Below are 16,132 nucleotides of genomic sequence, written 5' to 3' on the forward strand. Positions count from 1 at the left end.
AAAATGGAACCTTGATCTAAAGTGTAGCCAAGCGTCCAATCTAAATAGACAAGACAAACCGGGTATGTTTAGACTAGGAAAAAATGTGTTGTAAAAATTGAGTTAGCTACTTTGAGGCAGCCTGGGGTGGACCCCCTACTAGCGTAACACAGCTGTAAGAAGTCAGAACCTAGTGTAGATGCAGAGCGGTGTTGCCAAGTGAGGTTGGCTATCTTGAGGTGGTTGATTTGTTTTATATACTTCTTTCCTTTGGCTAGCGTAGCATAGCTACAAAGGGTGAGCGGGACAATCACTGTTTTGAGTACCTTACAACATGCTAGGGGACTTCCTAAAATGAGGCCTTGTCTCTACACAAGTTGGAGCAGTTTACCAAAGGGCTTGTGTAGTTCCCTTTCAAACAGGACTACGTCAACGTGAACCAGGTTCCTTTTAATTCTACATGGAGCTGCTTGGGTGCAACACGCTAGCACGATCTATAATTCATGCCCCTGTAGTGTGCACTGCCCTATGGTGCAGACAAGCCCTAAGGCTTTTTAAAAACAGATTTTGCTAAAACTGGTGCAAACGTGTGTTGTTTCAGTTAAGCTCTAGTCTATGGGGAACAGGTTCAAAGTAAACTAAAATAAAAATGTCTACATAAGGGTTTGCACCAATTTAACTAGATCAATTTAAATTCACATCCTAAGTTAAGCAGCTTAGGGCTTCTCTAGTGGTTTATGTAGATATTGCTAAATCAATTTAAGAGTGACTTAAATTGATACGAGGCACTCAAATTGGTTTAAGAGCGCCCACACACTGATTTTAAATGGGTACAACTTCTATGTAGACAAAGCCTTATTTACCTACAGTTCAAGTATTTTCTTCAAATCCTTTCACCCCCTTTTAAATAGATTGGGAGAGAAGTAACTTCTCTGTATTCTTTTCTCCCTCTTCATGAAATGTACTGGTCTCTTTCTGTTTATCTGAAGACACAGACAACATTCAGGAAATCTCACTGAAACTAACTCACTTCATATGGACCTGTATTAAAGGCATGAAGTCTCTCAGGTAAGTGGCAATTTTTTTTTTTTTTTTTTTTTTTGGAACAGCTACAGCACACTTTTATAAGTTAGCTTTTAAAAATATAATTATTTTTGTCCGATGCAAATATGGGGTGTGATTCTTTTATAAAATAAGGAAATTTATGTGCACTCCCTGTAGCCTAGGTAGGGATTAATAATGCACCCAAACAGGTGCGTTTTGTAGGACTCATTTTGGAATTACCACTGACTCTTGGCATAGCTGAAGTCCCAGAGCTGTGTTTTCTAGGGTATCTCTAATGAACCCTGAAGGAGCCAGATCGCTTCACAGGACCTATAATTTTTATTTATTTATTTTTTTTTAATGACAAGTTGGAGTGTGTGTGTGCCTCATGCCTCCCGCACCGCCTGTTTAGAAAGGAATGGAGGACAGCCCTCCATTCTTATCTCAATGTTCACATTTGTTTTGCAGATCACCTTTAAAAAGGTTGTAAATGCTCAACTGTAGGACTCAATTCCCTCTAGGAGCCTAACTCCTGCAGCAAGTTTTAAGAAACTGGCTGCTTCCTATAGGGCTGTGGATTAGCACTGTGGGCAAAAGCCCTCGTTTTCAAAAGAGCCGGTATTTAAATACAATTAGGGCATGGGGTGAAGACATTCTATGCTGATGGGAGACCCTCTCCTGTCGCCATAGCTCTGTGCACACGAGCACGTATGCCGGCCTAATTTACGCCGCTCAAGGGGGTGGAACATTCCACCCTTGAGTGACGCAAGTTTTGCCGACATAGGCGATGTCTAAGCTCCTGCTTAAGTGAGCCAGATCCTCACCTGGTGTGAGTCAAGCATAGCTCCATTGAAATCAAGGTCCTTTCTTGAATTCTCCAGGGCTATGCTGATTTATAGCATTTGGCCCAATATTTGGATCTATCTCCACGTTCTATTTAGATTTAGAAAAACTGGTAAAAGGGTGGAGAGAGAAGAGAAATCCCTTCCATAAGCTCTAGGTGCCCTTCGCCTAGTTTAAAAATACATTCAAAATGCAGCAATTCAAGATACCTCCTTACACATCCCCCTTCCCCTCCCGTGGGGGGGGGGGGGGCAGAAAGGTTAGTGAATCTCTCACAACGCAGAAGGCCCTGGGTGCCACATGCTGAGTTTATCTGTAGCACTTTCATTTTGAGATGTTTAGAATCTTTTTTGTACATAAACACAAGTCAGACCCTGAGCTTCTGTAGATCTGCACAGCGCCCTCGAACTCACTGCTCACAAGATCATTCCAGCCCTATATGTTATTGCTACAGTACAGGGGCTGCTACATATGTGCAGGCTGAAAATCAATTGTAAATCTCTTACCTCTAAACCCATTTCCATTGCCACTAGAGCAGGCAGGGGAGGGAGACCCTTGGGGTCTGATGACAGGGGCAAAGGCACTCTTCTGTTTGACAGCAGGAAAGACGGAGGAGGAGAATGGAAGGATGGAAGAAGCGCTGGAAGAGCCAACTGTTGGACTTGAAGACATTACTGCAAAATGAAAAAAAGAGGTGATCATCTTCAGCAATGGAATTGATAAGAGGCGAGGTAAAATTGCCTGAACTATTGTTTTCCCACCTTGATTCAGTTATGTGTGTATAAAAATACTATTAATAATAAGCTGTTCCTATCACAGAATAGCTAAACATGCTCAGATGATAGGTATGTCTCAAGCGGATGCAGTTTTATTTAATAATACTTCTTTCATACAAATCATATCCCAAAATGCTTTAAACACAGTTTTTCTAAGGTAAAATTAAATATAAGCTTGGGGAATAATATTTTCAGGTTGAGAGTTGAAAAATGGCAGAGTGATAGCCCAGAACTGTTAATATGAAGGAGCTACAGAGGATCATGCTTTTTTACTCATGGGTTGTATGAAACAAGAGGATCTGCTCCTAGATAAGTTGATGGGAATGGTGGGAGGGCTGGTTAAATAATGGTAACAATATCCCCTCCCCAAAATGCAAAGTTTTAAATCTAAATGCAATTTTTAGCAACCAAAATGAAATGAAACATATTTAGGTTTTTAGTTTTCCCCCAATGGAAGAGGAGGGCAAAAATACATGCATCTGAAAAATGTTCATTTAAAGAAATATCTGATATGTCTAGAAACCCTGCTCCCCCTGCAACATTATGTTAACCTTGGAAGTGTGAAACAGCTGTATGTTTGCCATTAAGAAATAAACAATATGCACAATAAAGCAACCTGTTAATCCGAACTGCATCTCAAAGTGGGAGGCCAGGGATAAACTCAGTCTGCGTGGACTGAGGTTTGTCTGAACTCAAAGAACTTAGACTTGAACAGAGTGCTAGTCTAAAGTAATTGCAGCGAAACGGTGTGGGGCCCAGTCCTGTTCCCACTGAAGTCACTGGCAAAACTTCCTCTTAACTAAACAGGGAGCAGGCCCTGTATCCACCTGAACGTTGTGCATATTACTTTTAAATTAAATCACTGCTCTCACAGCAATGACATTATTTTCAAGTGCCCAAAAACTGTGATGGATTCAAAGATTTCAGGGCCTGAATGGATCATCTAGTCTGACTTGCATGACACAGGCCATAGAATTTCACCCATTGTGCTATATTTTAACAAAAGAAAAAATAATTTGCACTTGGAGAGCTACTTTCAGCCAGGATGCTCAAAGCACTTTACAGGATCCTGTTGAGCCTCAGTCCATCAGTGTGGGGTAGTAAAACATTGTCTTCGTTTTTACAGATGGGGAAATTGAAGCACAGAGAAAGTCAGTAGCAGAGCCAGAAGTGGGGTCTAACTCCCAGACCTCTCCTCTAACCCTTTGTCACTCACTCATAGCTCAAGATTAAAGTGGAACTCCGCAGGAACATTGTCTCAATTTAGGCCTCAGTTACTGCTAATTCTATTCATTTATTGTTTTCATGGGGATTAAGTGACTTTAAATGTATCTTTTACAAGTAATTCAGCATAGATTATGTGATGATATCAGTGGAGCTGCAGCTTGGCAGAGACCAAAATGAAGCAAACACCCTCTTCCCTTCACACAAGGCCCTGCTCACAAATTCACAGCTGGAATTTACTCTGCATTTATTCTTCTTAGAGAAGAGAACATTTGCTTTAGTTAAGGGGTCTGTCAGCATTTCATTATAAACGCCTATTGTCAGGGGTTTATAATACAGCCGTAAAATTCTCTCCCTGAGCTGAAACTTGGCACGGAGCGTGCAGCCAGGAAGTGAAGGCTGTATGTAAAAATTTGAAAAACATCTGTTTGGCCATTTTGAAACTCTACCAGCACAAAAACAATAGACGAGGCAAGTTTCAGATTTATTTATTTTTGCGTGTGCATGGAGGAGAGGTTCACTGGTGTAATTCAAAAGTAGTTTTAATTAGACAAAGAGCCCTTCTATCTAAAACACAGCCAAATTCCATTTGATATTGCAAACCATTAGCGAGTGCAGACTCGTGCTATTTTTTTATACTGGGTCATACTGTGTATATGAAGTATGTTAACCCTAAAATTTCATTGCATTCGTGTATTAACACATGTAATTATTAGTTCCCAGTAGTGCAGCCCCTTACACATAGGAACTCATAGATAGGCAATAAAGCCTTAGCTGACTGTCTGGAATAATCTCAAATTGAGGCCATCGTGTGCAATAGATTCTTTCCCCCCCCCCCCCCCCCCACAAATCAAATGTAGCACTGGCTTGACAGACCTGGAGTCCTCCTTTTATAGAGGGATGTTTATTACAGAGAATATGGCAATGGTAGTATAAGCTCCACCTGCCACTCTGTCCCAATCCTGTTTGGAGGAAACCTCTAGGGGCAGGAGGGGTAGTTTAGCTTTCACAGCCCATTCAATTCTAACAGGGAGGGAGGCTTGGATTGTCAAAGCTCCCCAAGGGAGTTAGGTGCTTAGCTCCAATCTATGTCTACACTGCAATCACGGAGTGTGAGTGCAACTCAAGGAAACATATCCAAGCTCACTTGGGTATTGGAGTAGTGAAGCTGCAGAACTGTGCACTTCAGGACTATACAAGTCCATCTAGGATGCTGGATATTTACTCACATGGCTGAAGTGCTCAGTGCCTCAACTTCACTGCTCAGGGCTTGTGCTAGGGGCTGTCACCCTGGACACCAACTTCCAGGGGGCACCATACTGCTGTGGCATTTGCCTTTCGTTTTTTTTTTTAACTCTGCTGATTGGCCGGGGTTGGGGGACACCAAAAATGTTTTCTGCCCTGAAGGGTAAAAAGGCTAGGGACATTCCTGTTACAGCTAGCTTAGATATGTCTACATGAACTGCAATCACACCCCGCAGTGAAGACATACCCTATAGGTTCCTTTCAGAGTCCCAGGTGAAACACCTAGAGGGTCTAGAAATGACTCCAAAAACCTAACCCATCTAATAAAAATTATAACAGGTGTTTTACAACCATCTTGTTATGGAGCAGGGATAAAACCATTGACATGGGATCCCTTTCTATTATGATATATAAGACGTATTTATAAGCAAGCATTTGGCCTCTGCTGAGACCACCAGCAAGGGGGAACAGTTCTGATGGGAAGGATATAACAAATTGTGAAGGCTTGTAAAAGGCTTTGAGATCCTCAGTTGAAAGACACCCTAAATGCAAAGTTTGATCCACGTATGGCTTAAGCAAAAAAAAAAAAAAGAAAAGAAAAAAGAAAAGAGGATGCTACCAAAGAGGTGGGCACTTACTTCCATAGGGAGATCCTGTTGGAGAGCCATTAATGAATCCAGGTGAGCTAGGAACTCCCAGGTTAGACATCGGGACATTGCTGTAGCCATTCATGCTATTACTGGAGGTGCTATAATTAGACTGCTGAGGTGTTGAACTGGAAGAGTAACCTCGAGGGGAGATGCTGCTCGTATTACGAATGTAACCTGAAATAAATTAAACATTTCACAGTGAGTCAATGAATACGGCCTGAAACTTTTCTTTTCTCTATTTTCCCAGTCTCAAGGAAATCTTTTGAGATTGTTCTTTTAGACCCAGATTCAACAAAACACTTCAGCAAGTTTCATTGATTTAATGGGACTGAAGCTTGTCTTTAAATGCTTTGCTGAAACAGGGCCTAAAACATTCAAGGGAATTTGCATTTTTTGAAGTTGTGCGTGTATTTTCCTAATCAGATTTGATTGTTTAAAACTTGAAATTGGAGTCTAAGATCTGAAAAAAATAGTAAGCTCATCTTTTAATGGTTTTGCTACAAAGTGTGGGTTGAGGTTATAATTTCCAAATAATTAATGGATTACCACTTAAAAAATAGAGTACCAAAATGTATTAGTAACATTCATGCAGTCACTTATAGAATCAACTTTGAATATACCCTCCTCTTCTTGTCTCGTTCGGTGTGAGAAAAGATTGGCCACATAAGTCAGAAAAAATTAGCCCAGTAGGGACAATGATTGCAAATACTGTAGGAGCAAGTTTTGGTCCATTTTTCCCCCCATCAAACACAATTTCAGTTTTCAAAAATGACTGGGGGGAAAAAAGAGGAATGAACGTGAAAAAAAAATTCCGTTTTTTCATAATTTTCATTTTAGGCTCAAAGTTATTTTTCAGTGAAGAAACTTCATTAGAAAAATTTCATCTAGCAATAGTTTAATATATGTTAGTTACCATTTAGGAAATCAGTGGATTCTACTAGTTGAGTTAGTCCAGGTAAATGAATAAAGGAAATGCAAATCAACATGAACAATTGTTTTTCTGCATATTACATTCTGGAGATTGTTAATACTTCATGATATCCAGGTTAAGTCAGTGCTAAGACCTTACTGCCAATCTGTGTAAAATTACCTTTCTAATTACATTTGGCAGGATATACCTGGACATACGTTCATCTGACATGACTTTCACCTCCTGGGAGGACATTGTGTCCAACTAACTGTGCGTTCAGACTACCCAGATTGTATATTACAGGAATCTAGTGTTAAACTGAGAAATCAAGCACTCCAGTCAGGACATTCCAAAAGTTTAAATTGCTCCCCTGATGTTAGCTCTGCTGAGCTGCATGTATTTTATGGCACACATTACTAACAATGGTACATTAAGGTTCACATTCAACAAGGAAAACAGCACTAGTAAATACATGCAATTTGGCAAGTTAACATTGTAGAAGAAACAATTAACTTTTAAAAATTCTCAGCCTCACTCCTCAATGGTAGTGGATGCATTTACTGTCTTGGTGTTTTCTGAGGGCACGGATATGACTGAAAAATGTGAATTGAAATGGAAGTTGGAATTCAGCCTTAAGTTTGCCAGAAAAGAGACTATGGGTAAAAATTTCAAATGCATGTAAGTCCTAATGACTTCAATGAACGTTAGAAGCTGAAGTCCCATTTTCAAAAGTGACTTAAGCCCTTGAACCTAACTCACATAGGTGCTTTGAAAATGTTACCCTGTGTTAAAAATGTTCCCTTAGAATCTGCTCCAAAACTCATTGAAGTCAAAGGACTTTGGATCAAGCATTTACTCATCAGATCCGCTCCTTGTACTTGTTCTGAGGAAAGCAGGCCAGAAATTTGTCAAAACAGTTTTTCAATGAAAAGTGCCATTTTCATCAATTTAGAAAAGCATGTAGATGTCAACAAAATTTCATACTGAAAAAAATTAAATGACACACCTTTTTTGAAACAACATTGTTTATCTAGAAAAAGCAGTTTTAAAAGTCTGAAGAGGTCAAAATCAGAATAAAAATCAGCCAAAATTAAATTTCAAAATTTTGTTTTTGGTCCAGGATGGAATGGAAAAATTCAGAATCATGGCATTTCCTGCAAAATGGAAAACCAGGTTCCTGCCCAGCTCCAGTTTTGAGTCACCTCTTACTTTGGTGACAAAAATAAGGAGTTTGTACGATTTACTCCAGCCCCACAGAACCACTATTCTGTCTCCTGTGTCACCAAAAAAGTTGTTACCTAAATTCCAATGGCAGAACTTCATTGTTGAGGACACATGAGCTAGAAAAAAACTAGCTTGTCCAGTTTGCTGGCAACACATTAGCAATAAAGAAGGCTGTGTGTCTACTTTTAAACTGAGTAGATATCGAAGTTGAGAGACCAACCTGGAAACTGATATCCTCTGACGCTATTTTTACAATCACATTTTAGGGTAGAGCTTCACACTTTGTGCAAACATTATAACGGACATTACCTTGGTTGTTCCCCTGTGTCGACTCTGAGATGCTGACTCCTAACTGGCTCCCATAGGAATTGATTCCCATCATGCTGCTATGAGCTGGAGAACTAGACAAAGCAGGGATCTGGCCAGGATTCCTTGGGACACTGTACAAAGCTTCTGCAATGTCCGCAGCTCGCTTCAGAATAATATCCTATAAGACAGCAACAGCCTAAGGTCAATTTAACTTCAGGATGTTTTTACAAAACCTTTGAAGAGGTTTTTTTTTTCCTCCCCCAAAAGCAGCGACTCTAACCTGGTTATTATGTGGCGTTCCATACAGTGCTTCAACTAGGTCAGCGGCTCTTTTCAACAGCATCTCCTGGAGGAGGAAGAGATGTATGAAATGGCAAACCTTCAGAGACCCCCCCCTCCCCCCGCAAAAAAAAAAGACCGTTTTCTGCCCTGGTTTGTTATCTGAAATAAAAACCAGGGCCAAGATTTTCTAGTGTGATTGGTGTTTTTGGGGGGCCCAACCTGGTACACTTTGAAGGAGTCTCGTTTTCAAAAAGTGTTGACACTTTCAGGTTGGGCACCCATCATCACCAGTCACTTTGGGAAGTTTTTACCTACACTTAAGAGTGTCAATAAATCACAGTTTTATACTTTAACTGATAAGTGTTCCATCCTGCTGTCTAGGGAGCTCTCCATAGTCCTGAAATTGCTCTTCAGAACATTGATTAGAAGATTTAAGGTGGGGTTTTCAAAAACACCTAGATGAATTAAGAGCATGAGTCACCATTGACTTTCAATGGGACTTTTGTTCCTTACTCAGGCACTTTTCCTGCCCTGAAAAGTCCTACCCTTATTCTTTAAATTACACCCATGATTTTTTCTCAGTAATTGTAATAAACAATTAAGATTCCTCAAAACCGTCTTCAGTGTTTGTCATCTGCTGTTCGTTATCTCTGGTTATAATGCTTTTTTTTTTTTTAAATTATCTTCTTTCAGCAGGAAAATTATACAAAATTATTATTACTTTTAAATATCAGAAATTAGGCTTGGATTCTGCAATGGAAGGGTCAAGCATGGCTATTACTATTATTATTGGTATTGCAATAGTGCCTAGGAACTCCAGTCATGAACCACAATCCCACGTGCTAGGTGCTGTATAAACATGGGTCTTTATACTTTATAAATGTATCTGTTCCATGTGGTTTCAAAGCAGGCAACCATAAAGCTCACCTCTTTCCTGCTGTGATTCTGCTGACAGACCCCCTAAAACTGGATCTGTGCAGGCAGATCCCTGCAGCTCCATGGATCCTTATAGAATTCAATGGGGTGCCCTTTGAGTGCAAAGGTCTGCTGCTGGGGATAAGGGCAGTAGACTATAGATATGGACTGGGAGGGTGTCTGCAATGGTGGGTTCCCAGCTATGGAACAGATTCTCACACTGGCAATAAAAGAAATTCCACATGCAACACATGGGCTGTAACGGTAAGATCCGACTTACCACTCTGTGCTTTATTACATATCAGCGGAAAAGAAAGTTGCAATTTAAAAGGCTTAGTGAAATGCTAGCAAATCTTTTACCTTGGCTAGTCTCTCTGGGTCACCGGGATGCCTCGGGATGACCTTCTGCAGTCTCTGGAAACCATAATCGATGGTGGGTTCATTTAAAGCTGGAAAAGAAGAGTAGCCAGACATGAGTGTGAGCCTTAGGCAATTGCTGTTTTAAAAAACCCCACAAAACAAAACATGAAGCCTTGAGGTGTATTCCACAGAAGCCTGATCCAAAGTCCACTGATGTCAGAGGAAAAACTCTCGTTGATTGGAACACTAAACCCCGCAGTGTCCTTAACATAATAACCTTAATGAAAAATTGGCCCAAATTAAGAGAGAGTCTTGGAGCCCAGGCTCCAGCCTGAGTCTGAATGTCTACACTGCTATGTAGACAAAGCCTTAGTCAATTGACCCAGGCTCAGACTCGGTGTTGCAGGTTTTCTTTGCAGCGTAGACTTACCCTTGGAGACATGTCCTCAGCTAGTGCATGTCGGCATAGTTCCACTGAAAAAAAATGGAATTATGCTAATTTACACCAACTAAGGATCTGGCCCTTTGGGTCTCCTATTGCTGGACCACTGATTTGCTTGGTTCTCACTTTCTCTATCAATCTCTCAGGGCTCTTGTGAGTCTTTTACTTATAGAATCCTTTAATCATCCTTGGAGTTCAAGGTAACTGAGCTCCTTGTCTCTCTCCTTCATTTTTACCTGGCTCCCTCCCACCATCTCAGACTCTCTCTTTCTTCCCATTCCCTCCCATCTGATGAATGTAACTCATCCCACCTGTCTAGGCTTCCTATGGTTGCCAGAAGAGTCATCCACCTCCGCACTGAACCTACAGCTTGAAACTTCCTGCCAGCCCTCTGCTCCAGATTCTATGCCAGCCTCACAGACAACCACTATTTAATGCATTGTTGCTGGCACCAAGCCCCAGCTCATTACCAGTGGGAGAGTAGAAGAACAGGGAAGGTGACGAAGAATACCAGGAAGAGAGGAAGGTCAATTTTAAACTGGATCTACTTAAGATTCCTGATCTGGTACTTCATTCCTCACCTCAACACCCCCCCATGTCTACTCCTGAAGTTGCCTAATCCGTTCGCATTAGTCAGTATCCTAAGACTTGATCGAATGCTTGTGAAATGCTTTGTAATTGTCCATTGAAAGACAAAGTATTGCAGCCCAAATTTTCAAAAGCTAGTGGCTATTTTAGGTGCCTAATGCCAGGCCTCTAACGGGTGACTTTCACAGGGTGGGGGTGCTCAGCACTTTCTGAAAAAAAAAATCAACCCCTTTGAGGTATCTCAAGTCAGGAATCCAAAAAATGAACCCCTCAAAATCATTAGCTCTTGTTGAACATTTAAGCCTACCAGCTGGTAGTACTTGTTCAGACACTTTGTGTGAGGAATATGCCCACTATGAAACCTTGATTATCCAAACACCAGTTGCCCTAACCCTGATGATCCAAAATTTAACTATGTCCCCCAAATTCAAAATTCATAATTGAAACCAACATTGACTTCTCTAAATCTTGGAGTACCCAAAGTCTTTGGCTATCCTCAACCACAATGTTTAACAATAAAATTAAGGATCTGGCTTTTGAAAACCCTACTCATAGGTGGTGATGGGATTTAAATGAGAAATTAACTCACCCAAGTGCTGAGAATCTTGCTAAAAATTCTTTGCCAAATGAGTTAAGGACATGCTAATCATTGAATAGTACAGAGTCCCCATTCAATAGCAGAATCTTCCATCTTCTTGTGCCACTTTGTCCCCATAAAAATGGTCACTTGAAAGAAGTGGTGCCAATAGCTGAGTGTGTCCATCCTATCCAGCACTTAGTTCCTTTCCTAACAGTACTCAGCACCTTTCAGAATCAAAGAGTCAGGCACTAGAAGTGACATAGTGTCATCAAGTGACATAGAATATTACTCTGATCCAGATTTTCTGTTTATCTGTGTCAATCTTTGGTATAACACCATGAAGGTAAAAGGTCATATTCCCCACTGAGATACATTTTATATTTACTTTTTATTAAATAATTACAGCATGGCATGAAGTTTAAATATTACAGGAGCTAATAAAGAGGGAATTGAGTAGAGAAAACCCAGACCAGAGAATTTAGTCTTGGCTATACTTAGAATGTCTTCGCTCTCCACTGGGAACCATTCAGGTTTGCTTAAGGAGTTTAATAATACACATTTCAACTGCCACAGAATCTAAATCCCATTTGAGAAAGGGAGAATTTTTTTTTTTTTTGGCCAATCATGAGAATTCATGACAATTCTCTGGAGGGCCTATACATCATTATGTGCCATTTCTCTTCTTGCTTGGAGTCTACTAGTTTAGGTTATATATCTTGGACTAAGCAAAAAAATATGTATATATTTAACTAAAAATATTGAATGAGGAATATCCAAATCTATTACTCAAGGAAAGGAACTGGCTATTACCCAACATTATTTTTTTCCCCAAGGGATTGGCATGTATATATTTGTATTGTGCTCTGACATCTTAAGAGCAGGAGAAGGTTCCTAGATCATATAAAACTGTTCTGAGAACAATTCAACCATACACACATTATATATATAGTGGCTTTGAGCACAAAGGACACGCCCAAAATATCCAAGCTGCTCACTTTGTTCACCAATGAAATGCAACCCCCTCTGAGGGAAACATTTCCAATTGAAGTTGAAGGGTGTGGCGGGGGATTTAGGTTCAGTTCCCAGGTTGAAATGTGGCCACAACATTGTTACCACCCCAACCCATAAAAAAAAATGCTATGGGATGTTCAGGTTATAGAAGGTATATATGTACTCATTCCAAAGGCTTATATGCCAAGATTTTGAAAAGGGACTAGTATTTTGGGGTGCACAGCTGGAGCCTCCTTAAGGGGGGCTGATTTTCAGAGGATGGATGCTGAGCACTTCTGGTGTCTCAAATTGGGTATCTAAATAGTATGACATCCAGAATCACTAGTCACTTTTTTGAAAATTGTGGCTATAAGTCTTAGGAAATCTTCCTGTTTGAGATCACCATGGTTGTAACAAGCCACTTTGGCAGGCCAAGTTTCACACACTAAACATCTGTTGAATTTTCAAGGACAGAAAACAAATTGTGTGTTGACATCAAGTAACAGGGTAAACAGAGTTAAAAGCTAGTTAGCAAATCGAATTGTCACCTAAACTATTCACATCACTCTAACATAACTGGTTTGATAACAGAACATTTACAGTCAATAATAGAGCTAGGTCTAAATGCACTGCAGCCCTCCTTAGTTTCTCTTATGCGCGGGCATGGATTCAGCTGGTATGCCATACCCCGTACCTCTTTTATGCTGCCTCTTATTCTCTGGAATCTAAGCTTTCATTTACGATACAAATAAGGGCTTGTCTACACTTGGAAATTTATCAGAATAGCCGTTCTGCAGCTGCCCCCCCATGTGCGCACTTGTATTCCAGAATATGAGTGACTTTTCCCGTTTCGCTTAACCAATTTTGGATTACTCTCATTCTGGAATAAGAGTGTCCACATTTGTAGATAATCAGGAACAACTTCATGTGCAGCCATACCCTAAGTCTCTAGCTGTAATGGTTGTTGAGATCGCCTCCAAAACAGAAACTCACACTCAGGGAACTGATGTGGTGCCATTTACCTGCATTAGCAGAACCGGAACAATAGCTCTGCCCCATTCTTCTCAATGAAAGCTAAAGCGTTAAATGGCAGCATTGTTATTTCTCTGGCCAATCAAATCACGTAGACAGGAGAGGGAGGATGACATGCACATTCTACTGTGAGTGACAGCTCATTCTGACGCCAGCAGCAAATGGTCTTAGGAGATACCACTTCTTTCCCTCCCCTCCTATCAAGAAGGGACCAACCCAAGGAATTTAGGAGAGCCCAGCAGGGCAGCTGAGAAACTTCCACAAAGGGGAACCAAGAGCAAGAAGTGCACTGGACCAGGTGTGACTGAAAGGAAACCAAGCAGAAGGAGCCCAGCAGAGCCCATGGGTGTGTTCTGACCCCACCACAGGAAAGTTGAGTGACTAGAGCCCATAAAGCATATGTCGAGCATCTGCACAATCTACTGTTCATGGTGAATCATGTGCATGGGGTTTATTTTGTGGATGAAGCTTGAAAAAGTACCACTACCTTTCTTTTTTCCCCAGTCTGATCCCTGTCTCCGACTCTCGAACCACCTTTTAATTTATGACAATGTCATTGAGTCCTCTGCTGTATTTGCTGGGCCTTTACAAGCAACTCCCTACAGTCCTACGGCTATTTCAATGCCCCTTTCTGGAACGTGCCCTTCATAAGCTCAGGCAGGACAGCAGCTGCCCCCAAGCAAATCACATGCTCTTCCCAAGGTTAGTTTCCAGCGCTAGCTCCATCCTTGTAAGTACTGCTTCCGAGAGGAGGATAACAAGGCATTCTCAATTCCAATTTATAAACCTAAAAAAAAAAACTAGCACCTCCTACAGTGTGCAGCTGGCATATATCCCAACCCAAGGCAGTCCCTTGGGAGTGCAGTATATCCCACGGATCAGAGAAATCCGTGGAAGGGACCTCTGCGTTGAGACAGGACCAAATAAACCCAGACTATTCCTGACAGGTGTTTGTCCAACCTGTTCTTGTACTGCATTGATCAGACTAGTTAACCCATCAAGCCTTTCTGTATATGGATGAAAAACTATGTTCAAAATCTTCCTGCCACACTATGTTTGAGATGAGTTTCCCTACAACACACTACATGCAGAGCTGAGGTCAAGTATAAGCTCCAAGAGCTTACAATGAGCCAGATCCTCACCTGAGCGCCATTAAAGTCAAGAATTTGGGCTTATATATTATTAGAGGCAGAATATAAGGCAACTGCTACATTAGCCGTGGAGAACAAATGCCTTCCTGTAACGAGAACCCGGAAATGGGTGTGTCACCTTTATTCACAGCTTTCACCTTTTTATACTGCAAGATATTAGAGGACAATGTTTTGTCCTAAGGATGACATTTTACATAGTCAGTGATTAAAAAGAGAGAAACGCTTTTTGTTTCTCTCTGTCTCACTTTATATAGAATAGAAATGTTTATATAATTATATGCGCATTATCAAATTCAACAAGGCTGTTCAACAAACTCCATAAAGAAGCTAGCAATGTCAGTCCATTTTTCAAGACTTTTCCATAGACCTCTAAATTCTGTACGCGTTTTCCATAATGGGATCCTTATGGAAAAGGCCACACATCAAATTCTGGTGATGAGAGGAATGTGATGGCTGACTTGCAGCACCCTGAGTGATAGCACTTAAGAGTGGGGATGCTGACAGAACCTCAACTGCAGCATTGCTGGCACAACGCACTTTCCTCATAGCCTATTCTGAATACACGTTACAGGGAGCATATGCACTCTTGTAACAGCATCATTGTGGCATTCAGACTTACCCTTGAAATTTCTCTCTGATTCTTATACTTAACAGTTTATATCACTCTCTTCTTCAACTTGTCAATGCTGCTCTTTTATAAAAAGCTAAAGCTTCATCAGGTTGAACATTCCTATTTGATTGTATATTAAATATTGAAAGCTTTACTCAAATCACAGGGAATCGTGGACTTCAAACTACCAAAATCATTTCTGTTCCATCTCCACCTTTTTATAATAGATCTGGATGATCTTGTGGTTAAAACTCTGGGCTGGGACTCAAGACACCTGGGCTCAATTCCCAGACTTGCCACAGACTCCCTGGGTGACCCCAGGCAAATTGCTTAATCTCTCTCTGTCCCAATTCCCCAGCTGTAAAATCGGAGTAATAACACTTCCTTTCATCTGTTTCGATTGCAAACTCTTCAGGGTACAGCCTGTCACTTACTTTGTCTCTGTACAGTGCCTGGTACAATGAAACCCTGAGCTTAGTTGGGGTCCTCTAGGTTTGTGTGTAGTATGAAAGTATAAATAATAATAATAGTAATAGAATCATAGAACTGGAAGGATCTCAAGAAGTCATCTAGTCCAATTCCCTGCATTCGTGGCAGGACTAACTATCTAATTATGCCCATGATCTGCCTTTAGCCAACTATTCAGTGCTTCTAACACCACATGACCCTTAGTTAGCACCTTTCACCCGAGGATCTCACAGTACTTTATAAACATTAAGGCCCAGATTTTTAAAAGCATTTAGACACCCAGCTCCTCTTGAAATCAAGGGGTCAGGTACCTACATATCTTCAAAAATCTGGGATAAGGACCTAGCACAATGGGATTCTGATTCTATTTGGGCCTTTACATAATACAAATAATAATACTAATAACAGGAGTTGTCTCTCACTCTTTGATCTTCTGGGAATGGTGTTAAGGGCTATGTTTCTCTTAGGAATATTGCCCGATGGAGGTTGAACGTAAAGAGTATTTCTTTA

At 40.8% G+C, this 16,132-nt stretch overlaps 1 protein-coding gene across 1 annotated transcript in view; it reads right to left on the reverse strand.

Moving 5' to 3' along the window:
- The window catches only part of EBF2 (EBF transcription factor 2), a 175,614-nt gene that overhangs the window by 15,894 nt on the left and 143,588 nt on the right, over positions 1-16,132 (reverse strand). The window contains exons 11-15 of the mRNA XM_054017368.1: positions 9,762-9,850; positions 8,485-8,550; positions 8,205-8,382; positions 5,750-5,935; positions 2,373-2,540 (exon numbers count right to left, since the gene is read on the reverse strand). Coding sequence (XP_053873343.1) covers positions 2,373-2,540; positions 5,750-5,935; positions 8,205-8,382; positions 8,485-8,550; positions 9,762-9,850 — 687 coding nt within the window. The remainder of the gene's footprint in view (positions 1-2,372; positions 2,541-5,749; positions 5,936-8,204; positions 8,383-8,484; positions 8,551-9,761; positions 9,851-16,132) is intronic.

This window comes from Malaclemys terrapin, chromosome 2, assembly GCF_027887155.1.
Source record: "Malaclemys terrapin pileata isolate rMalTer1 chromosome 2, rMalTer1.hap1, whole genome shotgun sequence".
Taxonomy (NCBI): Eukaryota; Metazoa; Chordata; order Testudines; family Emydidae; genus Malaclemys; species Malaclemys terrapin.